This window comes from Theobroma cacao, chromosome 1 (assembly GCF_053813885.1).
Source record: "Theobroma cacao isolate CCN51 chromosome 1, ASM5381388v1, whole genome shotgun sequence".
Lineage (NCBI taxonomy): Eukaryota > Viridiplantae > Streptophyta > Magnoliopsida > Malvales > Malvaceae > Theobroma > Theobroma cacao.
The window spans coordinates 39,058,115-39,076,370 of record NC_142639.1 but is presented as its reverse complement, the minus strand read 5'-3'; the positions used below and the strand labels follow the sequence as shown (position 1 = coordinate 39,076,370).

Here is an 18,256-nt window from a genome sequence, read left to right as displayed (position 1 = left end):
GAGCTGTAAACGATCCCACGCCAGAGAATTTTGACAATCTTGCTTCTGAAACACCTCGTGAGTTTAGCTATCTCTTTATCCTTATATGGTTGACTTCATGTAAAGCTCAAAGGGTTATATCCTTCTGCATAAATTCAACTGATTATTTTGTTCTCATAAGACAATTCACATGTTCCATAGGAAAATTTTGGATGTTCTGACCTCACTGTCCTCTTCAAACAAGACTTTAATTTATTTAAGAATTACTTTGCTGAAACCTGAAACAAAGCACTACTGTTATTTATGTTAGATTTTGACAGTTACTGCCAGTGAGATTCAATCCTTGCATGAGCTATATAAGAAGTTAAGCAGTTCCATAATTATATGCAATATATGCAACTTGCTTGACATTAGCTACCTTTTGTTGTGTCTAAACTAACTTGCAATTTTATCTGATCAACAGGAAGAACCGCAACTTGCATTATTCATAAACAGCCAAGACTGAAACCTCGGTAAGGGTGTCGGTCTTATTTATAAGTTGAGAAATGGGTTCCTTACAAAGGCCTTCGCCAAACAGTTCCTAAACCTGTTCTCTAAGTCTTACTTTCCCGTCTTGGTATTTGAAGTAATGATATGTAGCCATAATGGGGAATAATGCTGTTCTAAAGCTTTGTCTAAATGTTCTAATTGGATTAAGCATGCACGTATAGAGTCGTAGCCTTTTCGTTTACATGTTATTGGAATATGCCAAGCTTCCTCTTGATTTTGGTCTTTGACAATAAAAAGAACACAATGTTCGGTATCTGGCTATCTGCCTCCTAAAGTTTTATTATCTCCTGTCACTTATTTGCAGATGTTTGATGTTTTCGATGACAACCGCAATGGGCAAGTTGATTTTGGAGAATTTGTTTGCTCATTGGGCATCTTTCACCCAAAAACTCCCCAAGAAACAAAAACAGGATGTAAGACATGAAGTTCATGACAGAGAATCTTTATATTGTAGTACTATTTTCTTTAGTGTCTTCTCCTATACAGGACATTCACGTAATTTCTACGTAGAGCTGATCAATTTTATGTTTGTTGTTGCTTGTGGCAGATGCTTTTAAGTTGTATGATTTGAGACACACTAGTTGCATTGAGCATGAGGAGGTAAGTTCAATCTCATTATTCCATTTTGCTCGCATGGTAATGCGCTGAGTAAAGCTCTTACATTGTGCAACTTTCGAGAATTAACAGTGGCTATATTGTTTGATATGTTTTTATGTTGAGCATCCATAGTTGCTGATTGAAATTGATATTTCAGTGAGCAGCAACGTGCTGAGGGCAAATCGGTTGCCTCTCAAGCTCTCAGGATGATCAAATTTTTGAAATTATTTCCTTTTTAGTCCTACTCTCTTCCAAAAGACAGAAGCTGAAATGTCCTGAAATGCCCATACTCAAAGTAATCCAAAATCTTTGCTTCTGACGTATTGGTTTCTCTAGTTGCTTTCCAATCTGTCCCTATCGTTTAGAAGTTTCAAAAGTGTTGCAATTGCTTATTTTGCCCCATCAAAAATTCTGCCTCAATATTTTGATCTTATTTTATACCAGAACTTGTTTCTATTCATCACCTTTTCCTCATTATGTTTTGTCTGAAGTGGCTTCTTCTGCAAACCTCCATTTCAAATGTAGCTTCATAAGCTTTTATTGCTTATGCTGTTATTCAATATAATTACATCAAGATCCCTATGCTAATGCCTCTTTCTCGTGAGTTTACAGTTGAAGGAGATGGTTCTGGCTATTCTAAAGTAATTCAATCTAATTCTAGCTGATGATGTTGCTGAAACAATTGTTGACAAGGTTTGAACATCTTCTATACTCTCGGATAAGTGCTCTTCTTTGTCTCTACTTTTCTTTTCTGATTCAATGCTTGCTTATGCTTGTCTGTTGTGCAGACATTCACAGAAGCTGATGCCAAAGGTGATGGCTGGATAGATGAAGAAGAATGGAAAGGTTATGTGACAAAGAGTCCATTGTTATTGAAGAACATGACTTGTCCATACTTGATGTAAATTCTTAACTCTACTCTCAATCTCGGATCGGTTTAATGCATAGTTACTTGCAAATCCATCCTCAAAGCTCTTTTTCTTTAAATCTTTTATTCCGTGATAAAAAAAAGCAACTTCAATTCTCACCAAAAGATAGGGGAAGGGGGGAATTGACAGGCAAGTTTTCATGTAAGCATTCAACTAATTCTGTTAGCAGCTGATTTGCCAATCATCTGTGACATGCAAAAAGTTTTGATGTGATGACTCTTTAGAGTTGTTGCTAAAGCTAGCCTCATTTGTTTGAACTATAATCTTGACGATTCTCACAGCATAATCTCATTTTTTTTAGTTTATAAATAATTCTTAGACGCCATTTATTGCAAATTGAACTGATAAGTCTGCCACCTATTCAAAGATCAACTCCCACCCACACCCGCCCTGAAAGGTAAAACAAATGGGGAAAACAAAAAGACAAAAAGTTAAAGGGAAAAGAAAGTAGCAGCAGCAAAAAGTCTTGATCAAACTAGCATTCACTTTCATTGCAAAACGTTCTTCCCGGTTAGGGTTTGGTCTATGGCTCCTTTGAAGCTCGATCGCAACCATTTTGACTTGCCAATTGCCACCTCTGAATTTGAATAGCTGTTTGTTTGAAAAATACTGGGTGAAATGCTGAATAGACTACAAATGGTCAACATTTATCTCCTGAATTACATGTTTGTAAAACAATTTGCTGATCTGACTTTGAATTGGTATCAGTTCCCATGTCTATTCACCTCCCAGGGTCATTGCTCAAGCATTTCCAAGCTTTGTGCTGAACGGTGAAGCAGAACATTCCAAGCAGCATACCTGAATGCAAATTCAGCGCCTTATGCATTAACTGAACTCTGGAGAAACCTGCGTTTTGTCATTGGTGCACCTCTCGGTGACTGTTCAAAGAAGAAAAATTGCCATATTGGTGAGAAACTGGTTGAAAAAAGTCGGCGTCCAGACACAAACAAGTCATGCTGAGGGAAACCTTCAGCATCTAACGGCAGAATCTGCCTCAGGCGTCCTCAATCGACAACATGGCCCCTAGTTTCTTCGTCGAAACTATCTTTTTGTCACCACGTCTCGTGTTCAGGCACAATCATCTGACATATTTACTTGATTAACAAAATTTGGGGTTTATTAATTAAGTTAATTCTGAAAGATGTGGATCAAATATGACAAAAATGAATATGGGAAATCAAGGTACGTATTTCATTTACGGTGAAAGGTTCAGTTTTCACCTTTTATTACATTTTTACTAGTCCAGAAATGAAGGCTCCGAACATATTCATTCATATTTGAATGAAATAAACTTAAATTCAACACTAAAAGGGGTGAAGACAAAGTAGTTCATCGGCCATCCCATAAGTCATCACTGACCTGTTGGAACCTTGGAAATTTCGTATCAATCTTGCCTAAACCACGTTGTTATTATTATTATTATTATTATCAAAACCGAATATTCCAGTAGGATCAGAACCAACGTGGCTACGAGGCAGCTTACCGCTGGATTTTGGAATTTGGAATTTGATTGTTATACTTTTGTTATTATTATATATGGTCCATGCTCATCCGTTTGATTTGACCCGCTTCCGTTCAGCCACTTCAGAACTTTTGAAATGCGGGCGGCAAGAAAGCCTAGAAAATTAAAAGTCTCTCAACAGATTAATAGAAAAAAAATGGCTAGAAAAATAGAAAATATTTTAGTATTTTTTTTGTATGTTTTAAATAATTTAAAGAATAAATTAATATATTTCTGAAAAAGAAAAAGAAGACTTGGAAGCTACTCCAGGAATTTTACTGTTTTAGGAAAATTTACAGTCTAAATATGGGAAGCACAAAAAAAAATCCATATTGCTTACTCATTTGTATCAAAAGATAGACTCTATATAAATTGGTCAAAAGTCTATATTAGTATACAAGTTTACGCGTTACCTATAAAACGACGACGGCTACACGCGTCTTTCTCTTCTTCAATCCCTGTCTTGTCACCTACATTCCTCCATTGCCATCAGCTCCAAAAAAAAAACCCAAAATTTTTTTAATTTCCTAAATTTAGCCTCTTATTTAAGCTTCATTTTCTTGCTTTCCCTTTCTCTTCGGTTCTTCTGGTAAGAATCCTCTCTCTTTCGTAATATATATATATATATATATATATATATATATTATTTTTTTTCTTTCTTTTCTTTTTCATTGTTAATAATTTCCGTACATTCAATCTTGGAACCCTAGTCTTACAAATCAAGATGAATTGAGCTGTGAGAACCTTAAATGTTTCGCTTCTGATTTCTGGGGTTTTGATTCCTTGGGCTTAGGGTTTTGTCCTTGAGCCTGAATTGAGAAGCATTTTTCTCGTTTGTATAGAAGTGTTAGATTGTAAAAAATGGGGGCTTTATTGTGAATTTGTACAGGGTTAGGTTAAATTTTTAGCATTCTTTTGTAGAGTGTTAGATTCTCTCTGTTCTTCAACATTTCACTGTCAGAAATGTCGTCGGCTGGTGTTGCTGTTGTTTCGGTTCGAAATGAACCCATGGTTCCTCCTGATCACATGAATCCCCAATTGGGTCTGTGTGAAAACGAATCAATTTGGATATTTTTGGCCCTTTCTGGATCGATGATACCTATGCGGGTTCTGGAATCGGATTCTATTGAATCCGTGAAGCTACAGATTCAAACATGTAAAGGTTTTGTTGTGAAGAATCAGAGGTTGGTTTGTGGAGGCCGGGAGCTGGCACGGAGCAATTCCCTTATTCGTGACTATGGAGTCAACGATGGGAATGTCCTGCACTTGGTTCTTAGGCTTTCTGATCTTCAGGTCATCAATGTTAAGACTACTTCTGGGAAAGAATTCACATTTCATGTTGGACGAGGGCGAGACGTAGGTTATGTGAAGCAACAGATTGCTAAGAGAGAGAAGCAGTTTACTGAACTTGATGAGCAAGAAGTCCTTTGTGATGGGAAGATTTTAGAGGATCAGAAGCTTATTGATGATATATGTAAGCACAATGATGCTGTATTGCATTTATTGGTCAGAAAATCTGCCAAAGTTAGGGGAAAGCCTGTTGCTAAGAATTTCGAGTTGTCTATTGTGGCACCAGAATTGAAAGACAAGCGACATTGTGATGCTGGTGAGAAGAACAATAGAAGACAATATGATGTCTGTTGTGAGGAGAATTATAGTAGAGGATATGAAGTTGATAGAGAGGTTGTACCTAGAAAGCCTCCTGACAGGGATTTTTCATTGGAGCCAGTTATTGTTAATCCCAAGGTTGAATTGCCTGCGGTGATTGTGGATATGATTAATTCCACATTTGATGGATTAAATGGCGGAAGAATTCCAATCAGGTCTGTTGAGGGTACTGGAGGAGCCTATTTCATGCAGGATTCATCAGGCCAAAAATTTGTTGCTGTTTTTAAGCCAATTGACGAGGAGCCTTTAGCTGTTAACAACCCTCGAAAACTACCAGTGTCATCAGATAATGAAGGGTTGAAGAAGGGCACAACAGTTGGAGAAGGAGCATTCAGGGAAGTTGCAGCTTATATTTTGGATCATCCTAAGAATGAGTGGCGCACCTTATATGGTGATGAGAAGGGTTTTGCTGGGGTGCCTCCTACTGCTATGATCAAGTGTTTGCATAGTGGGTTTAACAATCCTGATGATATAGCAAAGGTCAAGATTGGGTCATTGCAGATGTTTGTGGAGAACAGCGGAAGTTGTGAGGATATGGGTCCTGGGTCTTTCCCAGTTGAGCAAGTACATAAAATCTCTGTGTTGGATATAAGATTGGCTAATGCAGACAGGCATGCTGGGAATATTTTAATGAGCAAAGATGAAGATGGGCAGACATTGCTGATTCCAATCGACCATGGCTATTGCTTGCCTGAAAGTGTAAATATGCTCCACTGATATGTCTTAATTTCCTGCTACTCTTTGCATGACATCATTCTTGGTTTTATTGTTTTTTACTACTTTTTTACTCCACTCCTTTTCTTGTTATTTTTTATTCTAGGTTCCTCCTCTAAATTGTAAATGTCAAACACCCTATCCAGGATGGTTTAATGTAACTGTGAATTTAATTCAAATCGTATTATACATGTGCATGATTAGAAGGTGATTGAAATTGTATTATGTCTTTTTGAATCAAGTGAATCTACAATGCTAAAATTCTTATGATTCAGAGATATGGTTAATTGTAAACTGTAAAGCAAGCTGAGTGGTGCTGCCAGCTTGATTCTGTCCCTAAGTTTTCTGGGGTTTTTCTTCATCTTATGGAGTGGTTATGAGTGTCACTACAGATTTCATTTTCTTTCTTGACATTGAAAGCTCATATTCTACCTTTTTTTTTCTCTGTTTCCGATATTTTTCTCCTGCATGTTGTCTTTTGCTGTGTCTTTAAGCCTAATCACAATTCATCTTTTCTGTTTTTATAGTTTGAAGATTGCACATATGACTGGCTGTATTGGCCTCAAGCTCGTCAACCTTACTCCCCTGAGACAATTGACTACATAAAATCACTGGATGCTGAAGAAGATATTTCCCTTTTGAAATTCCATGGATGGGATATGCCACCTAAATGTGCACGCACGCTCCGGATCTCCACCATGCTTCTTAAAAAGGGTGCAGAGAGAGGGCTCACTCCCTTTGCCATTGGAAGTATAATGTGCAGAGAGAATTTGAACGAGGAATCTGTGATTGAGGAAATTGTCCAAGAGGCACAGGATTCTGTGCTTCCTGGCATAAGTGAAGCTGCATTTCTCGAAACTCTATCTCAAATCATGGATCGCCGTCTGGATGAGATTGCTGAATCATTCTGATGGTGGAAGTGCTGAACAGCTGTAGAGAATGGTGGTTAATACTAGTTGATAGTTGTGCAGTTGTACATGCCTTGTCATACTTGTGCATCCGTTGCTAGATCATGGGACCTCAAATGGTTCGGCAGACTGGTTATGAAAGCTCAATGATTTACTCTTAGCGACACTTTCATGTGATTCTCTATTCTTTATGGTACTTAACAAAATGCCTCTTAATTTGAGGTCTTGTTGCATTCATTTCAATTGATTTGTCAGGATATTTTAATTGGTCTTTTGAAATTTCAATTGAAGACTTGGGTTTGTATTTATTTCACTGTTTCTTTTGGTTCAGCATTAGGTTTTTCAGCTACCATGAACTTAAGTTGAAGTTACTGTTAGTTAAGTTCGTACTACAAATTACTAGTTTTCACTACTCTGTCAATTAGGTGGGCTGAAACCGAAACATTGGAATGCAATTGTTTCGTGCATTTGCTGAAAGCACATGTAAGCTACCGAACTTGGATTACAAGTGGCATTGAAAAGATACGAAGGTGCGCTGTGCAGCCCCTATATTTACAAGCCGCATACTCCTGAATTTTACACTATAAATCAAGGAATCAAATGGTCAACACTGACCAATTACGCATAAACATTCAAAGAGGATGGCTTTACAGTTACCACATAGGTTTCAGAGGGCTGACCTACCGTCTGCTTAGTTTTCAGGGAAAAGCATGTTAAGGATGGAGCAGGAATTCCATGATCGAACCAAAGATGTCAGTGCCTCTAACTGGATAGTTCTTGAACGCAACAGACTGACACTGTCACCCGCTTCAGTGGCAATCATTTCTGGAGAACATAGCAATCATAATTGGAGGTTCAAAAATTTCAGAGACATTACCAGAGTCCAGCATCTTTGTTTTTTGTATCATCACCAATTGCACAAAATTGCAGGCAGTTAGATTTTGTAGACAGGTGTGATGTTTGAGTGACACGTGAGATACCAAGAAAACGAATTCAAAGGAAACCTCAAACCTCAATGAACCTAAACTTCTCAAGTGCTCAATTTTGATGTCACTCCTCAGGTCTCGCTCAGGTGTATGAACTGAGTATTTCATTTCTTTGTAGGCCTTTTGAACTTCTTCTTTGACCTTCTTCTGAAAAGAAAAAAAGAAGACATTGAAATGCTAGTTATTCTGCAGACAGATAGAACTGATGCTATAACTCATCCATGGTGTCCCATCAACCATGTCAAATATCAAATACCATCTCCCCTGCATAATTTTGTAAAAACACTAAGATCAGAAATTACCTCCTTGTGGGTTTACCACTAACACCAAGCACACCCTTCATCAATGAGCTTATATCCACAGAGCGTTCACACATGATCTTATCATGGTAGATCTTGCTCCCAATCTCGCATATTTGTTCTTCCACCTCTTCCAAAGTTTGATCCACATTGAGCTGTAGCTCCCCTTTCCTGATGACAGTTACACCAAAACCATTTGCTTTGGCTTCCCGAAAAGCGTCCTAGTATGGGTTATCAGAACTTAAGAAAAATTAAAAGCATTCCAACCTCAAAAGGAACAAAGGAAAGAAAGGAAAATATAATCATCATCACCTCTATATGCTTTTCTAGAAGGGATTAAGGACCTAATAATCAGCCGAATTACTGACTTATCAATGTTACTGTTCTTTTCTAAATACTGCATAAGGTTTTTGATTGGAAGGAACAGTCAGGTTGTCCACCAGAGCTGTCCTGTTTTAGGTCAATTTTCAGCCTATCAGATCAGGAGATGGATTATAATTTTTTAACTGCTAGAAACATCCGAACAATAAAATCAACTTGGGCTGGATGATCTTCTACATGCAACTACTATGCTGACTTTAAATTTGGATAAATGAAAATGCCATATTGGTCTACTCAGGTAATCCTTTAACATTTAACTTCCTCTTTCTAAAGCTTAATACAATATGATTGATCGTATTTGACAGTGGAATCAATCAACACTTTACCTTAGGTGGCTGTGGAACAATAAAGGCCCGGGCATTTCCTAGCATATCCATGTGATCCTGAATGATGTAACAAAAATTTTTGCAATCACCAGTATCCTCAAAAGCAATCACATGGTGTGGTTTTGGTTCCAACTCAAGATCTGCTGCCATCTCCAGTGCATAAAATCCTATCCTCTGCTCCTCATTGTCAAATGTGTATAATTCAATACACTGGGACATAGACAGAAGATTACAATTGTCCAATAACCAGTATCGTAGAGGCATGACACAAGCCAAAAGCGCATACTTTGAAACATGCACATATAATGTCACAAGGATCTCACCGAATAACTTTAGGAACCATCCAATTCATGCAAAAAGATAATGCAAATATAATAACTTGCATACAAAAATCATGATATTAAGAACTTTAACATCATTTACAATAGACCGAAGCTGGCATTTGGTATAAGAAGCGAAAACATATGCAGCTTAAATCAAAGGTCAACTAACACGGACATGATGTTAATGCACAAAGAATGAAAAACTAAAAAGATAGCTGAGAATATGTATATTCACAAACTTACCAGAACATGTCGAAGATCTAACCACCATAAATAATCTTCTTCCTTATCCTCTGCATACTCTCGGTACTTGCTCACAACAGCTTGTGGTCCAAATAATTCCATTTCTCTTTTAAGCTTGTTGAGTTTCTTCTCCATGAATTTCTTGTTTCTCTCAGGAAGTTTTGTCATCAGATCTGCCGCTTCCTGTATCTCTTTTTCAGTGATCCATCGGTCCAAATCCTTCCCCATATCCTTCATAATGGATTTAACTTCCGGGTTGGTCTCGGCATTATAGGATTCCAAAAACCCACGGGACCATTTCTTGGTGTGCTGCCAATACTCCTTCCCTGATTTTTTACCAGGTTTGACAGAACCATCACTGCCTTCTACAACTATTTTGGAATCTTTTGGATCACCATCTTGAAGTTTCCTCTTCAAATCTAACTCTGATGAAGAAATAGTTAACTTTTCATTAATGTGGGGTTCTACGAATCTCTGAATGAAACCTTGTTCATCTTTTTTTGCAGGATATGCTATACCAGTTTTTCCAGTAAAAAGTGCTTTCCGCTGTTCTTGGAAGTTGTTGAGTAACTCAGGACTTTTCTCTAATGGGGGCCCCTTCCAGCGTGGTACAATTTTTTCTGGTGGATCATAGAGGCTGATACCATCTAGAAGAAAAGCCAAAGACTTTATTAGCATCAGTGTGCCATTAACGTCAATTTCTAAACACATCAAGTAATTAAGAAATCAGAATGCCAAAACCATTTGAGAGCAGGTCTAGTTTAGCAGTTTCAAGTATGGAAACAATATGCCTAAAAAGGATTCTGAATTTACGAATCATTAGGCATTAAGTAACGCTAATATCAACAAAGATATAAGTATAAGACAGAAAATTTGAGCCAGCTTATTTCTTCTTCAGAGGATAAAAATATACATGAAACAATTATGACTTCAGAACAACATCTACCTGCTCCATAATCAAGATTTTCAATATTCGAATGGAGCCACTCATGCAGGTGAGACAGTTTTTTATTTTCTTTCTCAACTTTCTTCTCCAGACCTTGGAAGAATGCAAGTTTCTCTTCAGCATCCATCAAATGAAAGGGATCTCGTCCTGCCAACTCATTTTCTCGGACCTGAAAAACAATTTCTCTAAGTCTATCATCTTTGATCCACTCAAGTTCACTTTCATCTTCATTAGAGCCAAGTTGTGTAATCTCTGTATCCACATTTAATTGTTCATCAACTTTTTCCTTAGCGACCATATAATTTTCTCTAAATCCATCTCCAATCTTCTTTAGTACAGGTTCAACATCATGAAAATTATTCTCTATCCAGTTTTCTGTCTTTAATGATTGTCCTTGTTCTGCACTTAAAACAGTGCCTTCTTGAGCAGAAAATGGAGGTTGTTGATGAACCTCTTCTCTGCATTTTTCATCAGAATTTTCTTCATCAGTTTCCTCACTAAGGACAGACTCTTTATTCTCCCAAATAGAATTTTGACAAGCATTTTCAGAAGGTGTAAACTCTGACTCTCCACTGGAAATGGCATGTGGAAACAGTTTGTCATTCACATCTAGTCTCTGCTCTGTACTTCTACCTGATTTTTTATCATTTCGTAGCATTAAATCAGGAGAACTTTCTTGCACTGCTTTCATTATGGGTTCTTGGTTAGGCTCTTCTTTTTTGGATTTTTTGGAAAGGAAGTCCCTAGCTTCTTTCACTGACAGTATGATTCTTGGTTTCTTTCCGAAATAAGTGCTCTTTGCAATATATGATTTGTTATCAGAAATAACAGGGGATTGGATATCTTCTCCTTCGACTAACAAGGATATAGTACTCTCTATATCTTCTAAATCCTCTTTAGTGTTTTGCTTGTCTTTTGATAAGTGCACACTTGAAGCATCAGAGTCTTCCCTAACTCTACTATCTAAAAAATCTACTCCATTGAGAATTTTAACACCATCACTTTTGGTTTCACAAGGAGATGTTGCCTCCACAGTTCTGTAGCTAACTTTGCCTTGTTCAGAATCTTCAGTAGAAAGGTTGCTTAGGAAACTCACGCCATCTTGTCCATCCTCTTTGATTGCCTGCATCTCATTACAAAATTCCTTGTTTGCAGCCTGGACTTGTTTTTCATCCTTACCAATCACAGATTGCTCTCTACCCTCAGTCTCCAGGGCTTCCTTGGCCGTCACTTTAATTTCCTGGACCTCATGCTCAAAATCCACAGATTTGCTACTCTGAGAGCCAGAAGAATCAAGCAATGCCAATTTATCCTTTGCAGCCTTTGCTTTTAATATATTATTCAGAAGTTGTTGCCTGTCCAGCTTTGGTCTTTGAAAGGACATATTAGGTGGTTCTTCAGATGCTTGAACAACTTCAACACTACCCTTCTCCAACATCTCTCTCTCCTTCCTAGATTTTATCTTTCTCCTCATCATTTCCTTCTCCAATTCTGTATATGCCACCTCCTTGTTTCCAAGAACAAACAACTTATTCACCGCCCAAAGTACAAGAAAACCACACAACAACAAACTCCCACCTCTTGAGAGTTTGGGCATAAACCCAGGACGAAGAATAACCCCATGAACTCCACTCACCAAACCAGACTCCTGACCAGAAACAACAAACTTTGCTACCAAACTATTCCTTGGAATCACATTTTCACCCCTTTCCATCTCTCTGGCTAAATTCTTTGCATAAGAAAGTTTAGAATTCACTTTCTCCAAGTCTTCAAATTCTAGTCTTTTCAAAATTTCATCCTCGTTAACAGTCACCCTTTTTACATTCCCTTCCAAATCATGCAAAACCGTGAAAATAGGACCCGAACCTATCCCCCAAAAATCAGCATCTTTCTTATACTGGTCAATCCAATTCTCTAATTTACTCAACATAACAGATTCACCTAAACGCTTCGATTTTAATTCACCTACATCATTATCTACATCAATCTGTTTGCTGCCACCAGAATTCAAATTCTCAAAATTTTCAAAACTGCCATTTGGGTTTTGAAAATCAGGAGTTGGGTTTGAAGGAATGGGATTTTGACGCACCTGTTGATGATCAAGAAGGAGCTTTTCCCTCAGCGAGTTGCGGCGGCTCGTTGGCCGACCAAAATGAGCAGAAACATGAAAGAATTTAGTACCGGATAACGGTAAACAGCGTGAAAATGATGGTATTTCGCGGAATTTTGATATGTGGAATCTATGCAGTGGCTTTTTGTTGGAAGTTTTAGTGGAAAGTCGGGGAGTGAAAGATGAGAAGCTGCAAAAAAGCTGTGGGGTTTTGGAGATTGGAGGATTGAGAAGCTCCATCAAACATAAAACGAAAATTCGAGCTTTAAGATAAAAGTTTGAGGGACAACATGACAAGATAACGTGCAGAGTGGATAGAGGTTTTGTGAGAAGCACTCGGAGTTTGCTAAAACCCTTTTGGAGTTGTAAAGGCGTAAGAAATATGCGTGGCGACGTCGTTTTTCTGGAGTAACACTGATGCCGCTTTATGCTTCAACTTTTCTAACTCACACCATTAATAAAAGGTAAGAATGCTTAATTAATTCTATTATTCTAAGAGTGTTGAGCCACTCAATAGAATCCATAGTTTAGTTGTTTACGACACCAAAAGTTCTCATCGAGGGAAGATTGGTTGCAAGGAGGGATTGACTGATAAGCATTTAGACTGCAATTCTCAACACTTACAGCAAGGGTAAAGACTTATGTATAACTTCATTTTTTGGCTATAAATTGGGTAAGAAGCTTATTGTTAATTGAGAAAAGGGCTTTAAGCCTCCAATATCCATACAGAATTCGAGAATCCTCAAAATCACCTACTATTAATATTACAAGAAAATGCAGCAAACAGAACTATGGGTGTACAGCAGATATCCAACTGAACTTTTTTAACTACAAAGGTTGGGTATGCAGGCACCACCTTCTGGGTTCTGCTGTTCTTTCCATATCCGTCCTGTTACTCGCAGCTTCAACTCTTTCCTGTCCCCACCGGAGAAGAAAAGTGCCATGTTACGCTGTATAATAAGGCCATCATGGCTATCCCTAACCTTTCGGTGACTATCTCTTATGGTTCTTGGGGTGCCTTCCCAAATGAGTTTCCTGCCATTGCCCCCAACTTCTAGGCTGTAACTGTAGTTGCGGGCTTCCATCTCATCACCCATGAAACGAAGGAATGCCATATAAACAGGGGCCATCCCAAGCTGGAAGGCTTCAAAATGGAGACAGAAGTACTGACCAAAACAGTGGAATACCTAACCATAGATGACAAAAGATACAAACCGTTCAGTAATCAGGAAAATATAAGATGATTGCAGTATACCGTGGGCTGGAAATCCAAATAACTGGTGACGAACTTATGTTGATGCAATACTATTCATTATCTACATCAAAAGCAGATTAGGAAGGGTTACACCATCACATATCTATACACCCAATACAGTTTAACCATTTTATTAAGAAAGTTAAGCAACAAACTGATTATGTGAAGGCAGAGAGAGCACATACAAGAATGAAGATTTACTTTTAAATTGACTAAGCATCCTGCCAATTTAATCTCCCTTTTGATTTCAAAAAATATTAATGAGTTGAGACACTGGCTCCAAGAAAAACTACCAACAGTAATATGGGTGACTTTTTATAATTTGGGAATCATAGCATTACATAATCCTTAGAATTGTACATTATTGGTTATTCATCATGGCCATTAGTTCAACTTCTGGCACTTCTATAAAGCGTATGGCTACCATACATATACTGGTAGTACAAAGCATAGACAGCTCAACTACTTGTCACAGAAACGTGAAGACCGTATTACATGTATAAAACTGCAATGAAATACCAGTAACATGCATATCTCATTTATTCTGATCCATCATCTATGTATTATAGTTCAATTCTTAGTCAGAATAAGTTTACTTACAGTGAGCATCCACGTGGCATTTTCTACTTCCCGAGGATTAGACTTCACATACCGATGGTTAAATGTGCATCCAGAATGCATGTCCACCTTGTGGTCATCCCTTAGATGAGTAACAAGAAATGGAATATCACCAACAACAGAGCATTCTGATCCAGCATATGGGCAATTGTATGGCCTGAAGTTACATTGGGCCTCATGTTTGAGTTTACTATAATAGGGAAATATCTCTGGGCATCCATGGGATGTATACTTGCAAGGCAGTTCAAGTGATTCAGCTACCTTCTCTAGAGCCAGACACCTAATATCACCCAGCTCCTGTCTACATGTGGGGCACCGATTGTGTACCCTTGTTTTACAGGTTGAACACAGGGTATGCCCATTGTGGCACTGTGGAAACAGCAAATCATTAAAAACACCTACCATAAGGTACAAAACTATTTGGAGCAGCTAGGTCCACTTTGCATAAGACAATGAGAAATCCATTCCAGCAGTACTAGCATTCAATAGGAATTGAAAAGATCTATTGCACAAAAATCAATGTTTTACAAAACAGAATCTAGCATTTGACATGTGAAATTAGAGAAACTGGTACAACTTTAGGACCACTTTCAGAACAAAACATACATATATGGTTCTATCAACACACAAACAGAGAAAAATATAAGAACATGCATATGTAAACAAAAATGTACATACACCAAGGTTCTGCATTCTACCCCTGACAACCCCCACCCCCCCCCCCCCCCCCCCCCCCCCCTTCTCAAAAAAAAAAAAAGAAAGAAAGAAAAAGGCTGTTGTTAAGCATCATTTGCTTTGGCCAGAAGCCTATTTAACCATCCACCCGATCCTGCAGGCTAATGAGTAATGATATCTTCATTCACCCAGAAGAAGGAGAAAGAAAAAGGAAAAATACACAGAATTCACTCAATTCAAGATAATACTCCATCTTAATTTAAGTGTTTCTTGTGAGGATAAACTGAAACAACAGATCGTTAGACACTCTTCAATTACTATGCCTCTTTAGATATCTATAAACACAATTTTCAAAAAAAAAAAAAGATATCTATAAACGCAATCTTTATCAGCATTTCTTATTCTGTAAATGAAACCACTATAGCTATGCTCTTTCAGTGAAATTATACAACTGAAAACATCTATTTGTGATTTTCTTGAAATCCAAAAACATCCAAGTAAAAGATCCACCTTCCTTTAACTCCTTACGGAGATAGGCATATATTCTTATATATGCATTAACAGATGGTATTTAAAAGGTCTTTAGTTCTGTTTTCACTTTGCCCTTTTAGCATCTTCAGAATGAGAGAATATGAAAATCAAACTTAAAACCACACTATTCTAATACCCTTCCCAGCCCAAACAGCTACACATGCCACCTCTATTAACAATCCACAATTTCATGTGCCTGATCTGCAAAGCTGATTCAGCATTGTAAACCTATGTCAAATATAACAAAAGGCATCCTCAACAAGTAGGGAGCAAGGGCACAGGCAAACCACCTGGAAGATACCAAAAAAATGCAGTGTTGATTTCTCACATTCACAAATGATAGAGTCTGTCCATCATCTTCTATTTGCTCCTTTTCTATCCTACTCATGAAAAAGCTGTGATAAATTTCACATTATACTCATATTCGCTTCTCTGATTGATTAATTCTGAGGCAGTGAGCAATTTATAGAAAGGGCCGATAATAAAACCAACACAAAGATTTCACCCTGATGAAACCACAGGTATCTGCCTTACTTTTAATCCCTCAAAAAACAACAGAAAACAGTGTACTTCTACAGTAAAACCTACGATAGAAATTCCAAAAATCAAATTCCCAAAAGACGCAACTTTTGACTCATGCCATCCCCTAACCCATAAAACGCCCTTCAATTTCAGCCTCTCCAAGTTGACACAGCCCAAATCAAACAAACAATTAAACATAGTCACTCTAAATAGCATCACCACCAAAAAGTTTCTCCAATTTTGTAGTCTTAATTCTAACCCTAAAAGAGCACAGAGTCAACACATCAATCATTCAAAGCCAACAAATTAAATGTAAAACCCAAGAAAAAGAAACAAATTTAAATTGACACAAAAAAAAAAAGAAGAAAGAATTTTTTGTCAAAGAATAAAAAGAAAAACCATCAAAGAAATTGGATTAAAGACTGACCTGATGAATAGGAGGGTACATAGAATTGGTACAGACAGGACATTCAAGAAGTTCATGGACACTGGTGGTGCTTGGGTGAACCGCTGATGACACAGTGCTGTTGCCGTTCCCATTGTTGCTATGTGGCTTCGACAATGGAGACAACTGATTATGATGATGATGATGATTATGATGATGGATCTCATCATCATCCATCACATCTGAAGATGTCACACAATCAATGGTATCTAAATCCATAGAAAAGGAGACAAACTTATCAAATTTGATTGCTAAATTCTGAAGGGTAAATTCCTTTCTGGAAAGATTGAAACTCTGGGTGCTCCTTGTTTGACGGGAAAAATGCCTTTTTTCTTGGCTGTTGAATGGTGAGTCAGTCTTTGAGTTAATTCAAGAATAAAGAAAGAATGAAAATGGGTAGAAACCTGATACAAGATGAATTGAATCTGTACAGGGAAAAGAAAACCACTATTTCTCTTGTTTTGTGCTTTTCTTCATTGGCTCCAGAGAGAGAAGAAGAGAAGATGAGAGAGAGAGAGAGAGAGAGAGAGAATGGTGTCACCGTCTAAACTTTCTGAGGCAGTTGATCAACATCAAACGGTTTCAGGTTAAAGAGAAAGCATGGTTAAAAATAAAAATTACAAGGGAAGATTGATGAGGGGATTCGGTGGAACCATGAGAGGCAAATACAGTGATTATCATGATTCACTTGATTAAAATTTAATAAGAAAAAAAAAGATTAGCATTTAACCTTTGCTGTAGGTTGTTGTTGGTTGTTACCTCTTGTTAATTGTATATAGATGTAGATTTGTTGTGGGAGGGAGAGTAGGGCCAGACCGGGGCCTCAAACGCTGAAAGACGTGGGGTTTCTTTGGTTCTTTCTAACTTTCTTGGGTGTATATGGTGAACACGGTTATAGTGTATGAGCTACTAGCATTTACGTAGTATTAAAGTATTCAGGATCCCTTGCGGTGAGTTGTCTCCAGTTATTTTGATCATGTTCTCTCTATATTTGCTGCCTGTGGGACGCTACTCATTAAATTCTTTCTACCTCAACCATGTCCGGCCAAGGACAGTACTTTTTACCTTTGTAGTATTTCAAAATTTAAACATGATACCAAGGTAAAACTGTTAGATTGTATGATCAAACCTTCCCGAACTCAAATGGCTCAGCTGGAACCCAACCCCACCTTGTTGGAACTTCAGACAGGCGGTGGGTTATGAGTTGCTGGGATGGAAGGATCAAATCCTTAAACTCTCCTTCTTTTATGAATGGCTCCAATTCATGTACGGTAAAAGCATGATCTTGAATTGTTTCGGATGTAAGCTTCCATTTTTACAGTCAAATCCTACTGAAAGATCTTTTGTTTGAAAACCTAAAACCTTGCTGTCTTTGGCAACTACGCACAAGGATGAACCTACGAAAAGGTTTGTGTCAGGTCGACGTCTCTCCGTAGGTCGTCGTGGCTACTTTTGTAACTTTGGGATAATCATGATTAGTTTGTAAGAAATATTGAGATAATAATGGCATAAGAGATGACTTGGGTTCAACGTTACTTCAACTTCAAAAGGAAATTAGCGCACAAGGATTCTAACCCTTTTTTGTTAAACTGTAGTACTTTTGAAATTTTTATTTGTTTAAGAAGGAATGTCACCCTAAGAACGTTGATCCCCATCCAATCTGTGCCATGAAAGAGGTTAGAAACTTTTGTCTACAACCCAAGTCCCAGATGCTTTGCTGGAAAGATGGAAGGCGAAACATACATTTGGGT

The 18,256-nt window shown here is 37.8% G+C and overlaps 3 protein-coding genes and 1 pseudogene across 6 annotated transcripts; 2 read left to right on the top strand and 2 right to left on the bottom strand.

Moving 5' to 3' along the window:
* Positions 1 to 67: 67 nt before the first annotated feature.
* Positions 68 to 3,273, top strand: LOC18613975 (calcineurin B-like protein 7; annotated as a pseudogene). Its single transcript, XR_016028495.1, has 6 exons — positions 68 to 491; positions 833 to 941; positions 1,076 to 1,128; positions 1,738 to 1,818; positions 1,914 to 2,026; positions 2,763 to 3,273. The product of XR_016028495.1 is annotated as a calcineurin B-like protein 7 (transcript).
* A 678-nt stretch (positions 3,274 to 3,951) lies between these two features.
* LOC18613974 (phosphatidylinositol 4-kinase gamma 4-like) lies at positions 3,952 to 7,153 on the top strand. The gene is made up of 2 exons (XM_018119917.2): positions 3,952 to 5,922; positions 6,465 to 7,153. The coding sequence occupies exons 1-2, from the start codon at positions 4,519 to 4,521 to the stop codon at positions 6,846 to 6,848; spliced, it is 1,788 nt and encodes a 595-aa protein (XP_017975406.2). The 5' UTR covers positions 3,952 to 4,518; the 3' UTR covers positions 6,849 to 7,153.
* A 136-nt stretch (positions 7,154 to 7,289) lies between these two features.
* Positions 7,290 to 12,786, bottom strand: LOC18613973 (uncharacterized). Of its 3 annotated transcripts, XM_018119889.2 has the most exons (6): positions 10,350 to 12,786; positions 9,922 to 10,050; positions 9,404 to 9,828; positions 8,838 to 9,047; positions 8,134 to 8,351; positions 7,290 to 7,978 (listed from the first exon to the last, which is right to left on the bottom strand). In XM_018119889.2, the coding sequence occupies exons 1-6, from the start codon at positions 12,697 to 12,699 to the stop codon at positions 7,936 to 7,938; spliced, it is 3,375 nt and encodes a 1,124-aa protein (XP_017975378.2). In that variant the 5' UTR covers positions 12,700 to 12,786; the 3' UTR covers positions 7,290 to 7,935. The 3 variants fall into 3 exon arrangements, with proteins under 3 accessions (XP_017975378.2, XP_007051543.3, XP_017975372.2); XM_007051481.3 differs by having other exon boundaries at positions 9,404 to 10,050; XM_018119883.2 differs by having other exon boundaries at positions 8,838 to 9,011; positions 9,404 to 10,050.
* Positions 12,787 to 13,128: 342 nt separating this feature from the next.
* On the bottom strand, positions 13,129 to 17,201 carry LOC18613972 (Protein with RING/U-box and TRAF-like domain). The gene is made up of 3 exons (XM_007051477.3): positions 16,488 to 17,201; positions 14,315 to 14,701; positions 13,129 to 13,646 (listed from the first exon to the last, which is right to left on the bottom strand). Exons 1-3 carry the CDS (start codon positions 16,722 to 16,724, stop codon positions 13,284 to 13,286), a joined length of 987 nt encoding a protein of 328 aa, XP_007051539.1. The 5' UTR covers positions 16,725 to 17,201; the 3' UTR covers positions 13,129 to 13,283.
* Between the last annotated feature and the right edge of the window lie 1,055 nt (positions 17,202 to 18,256).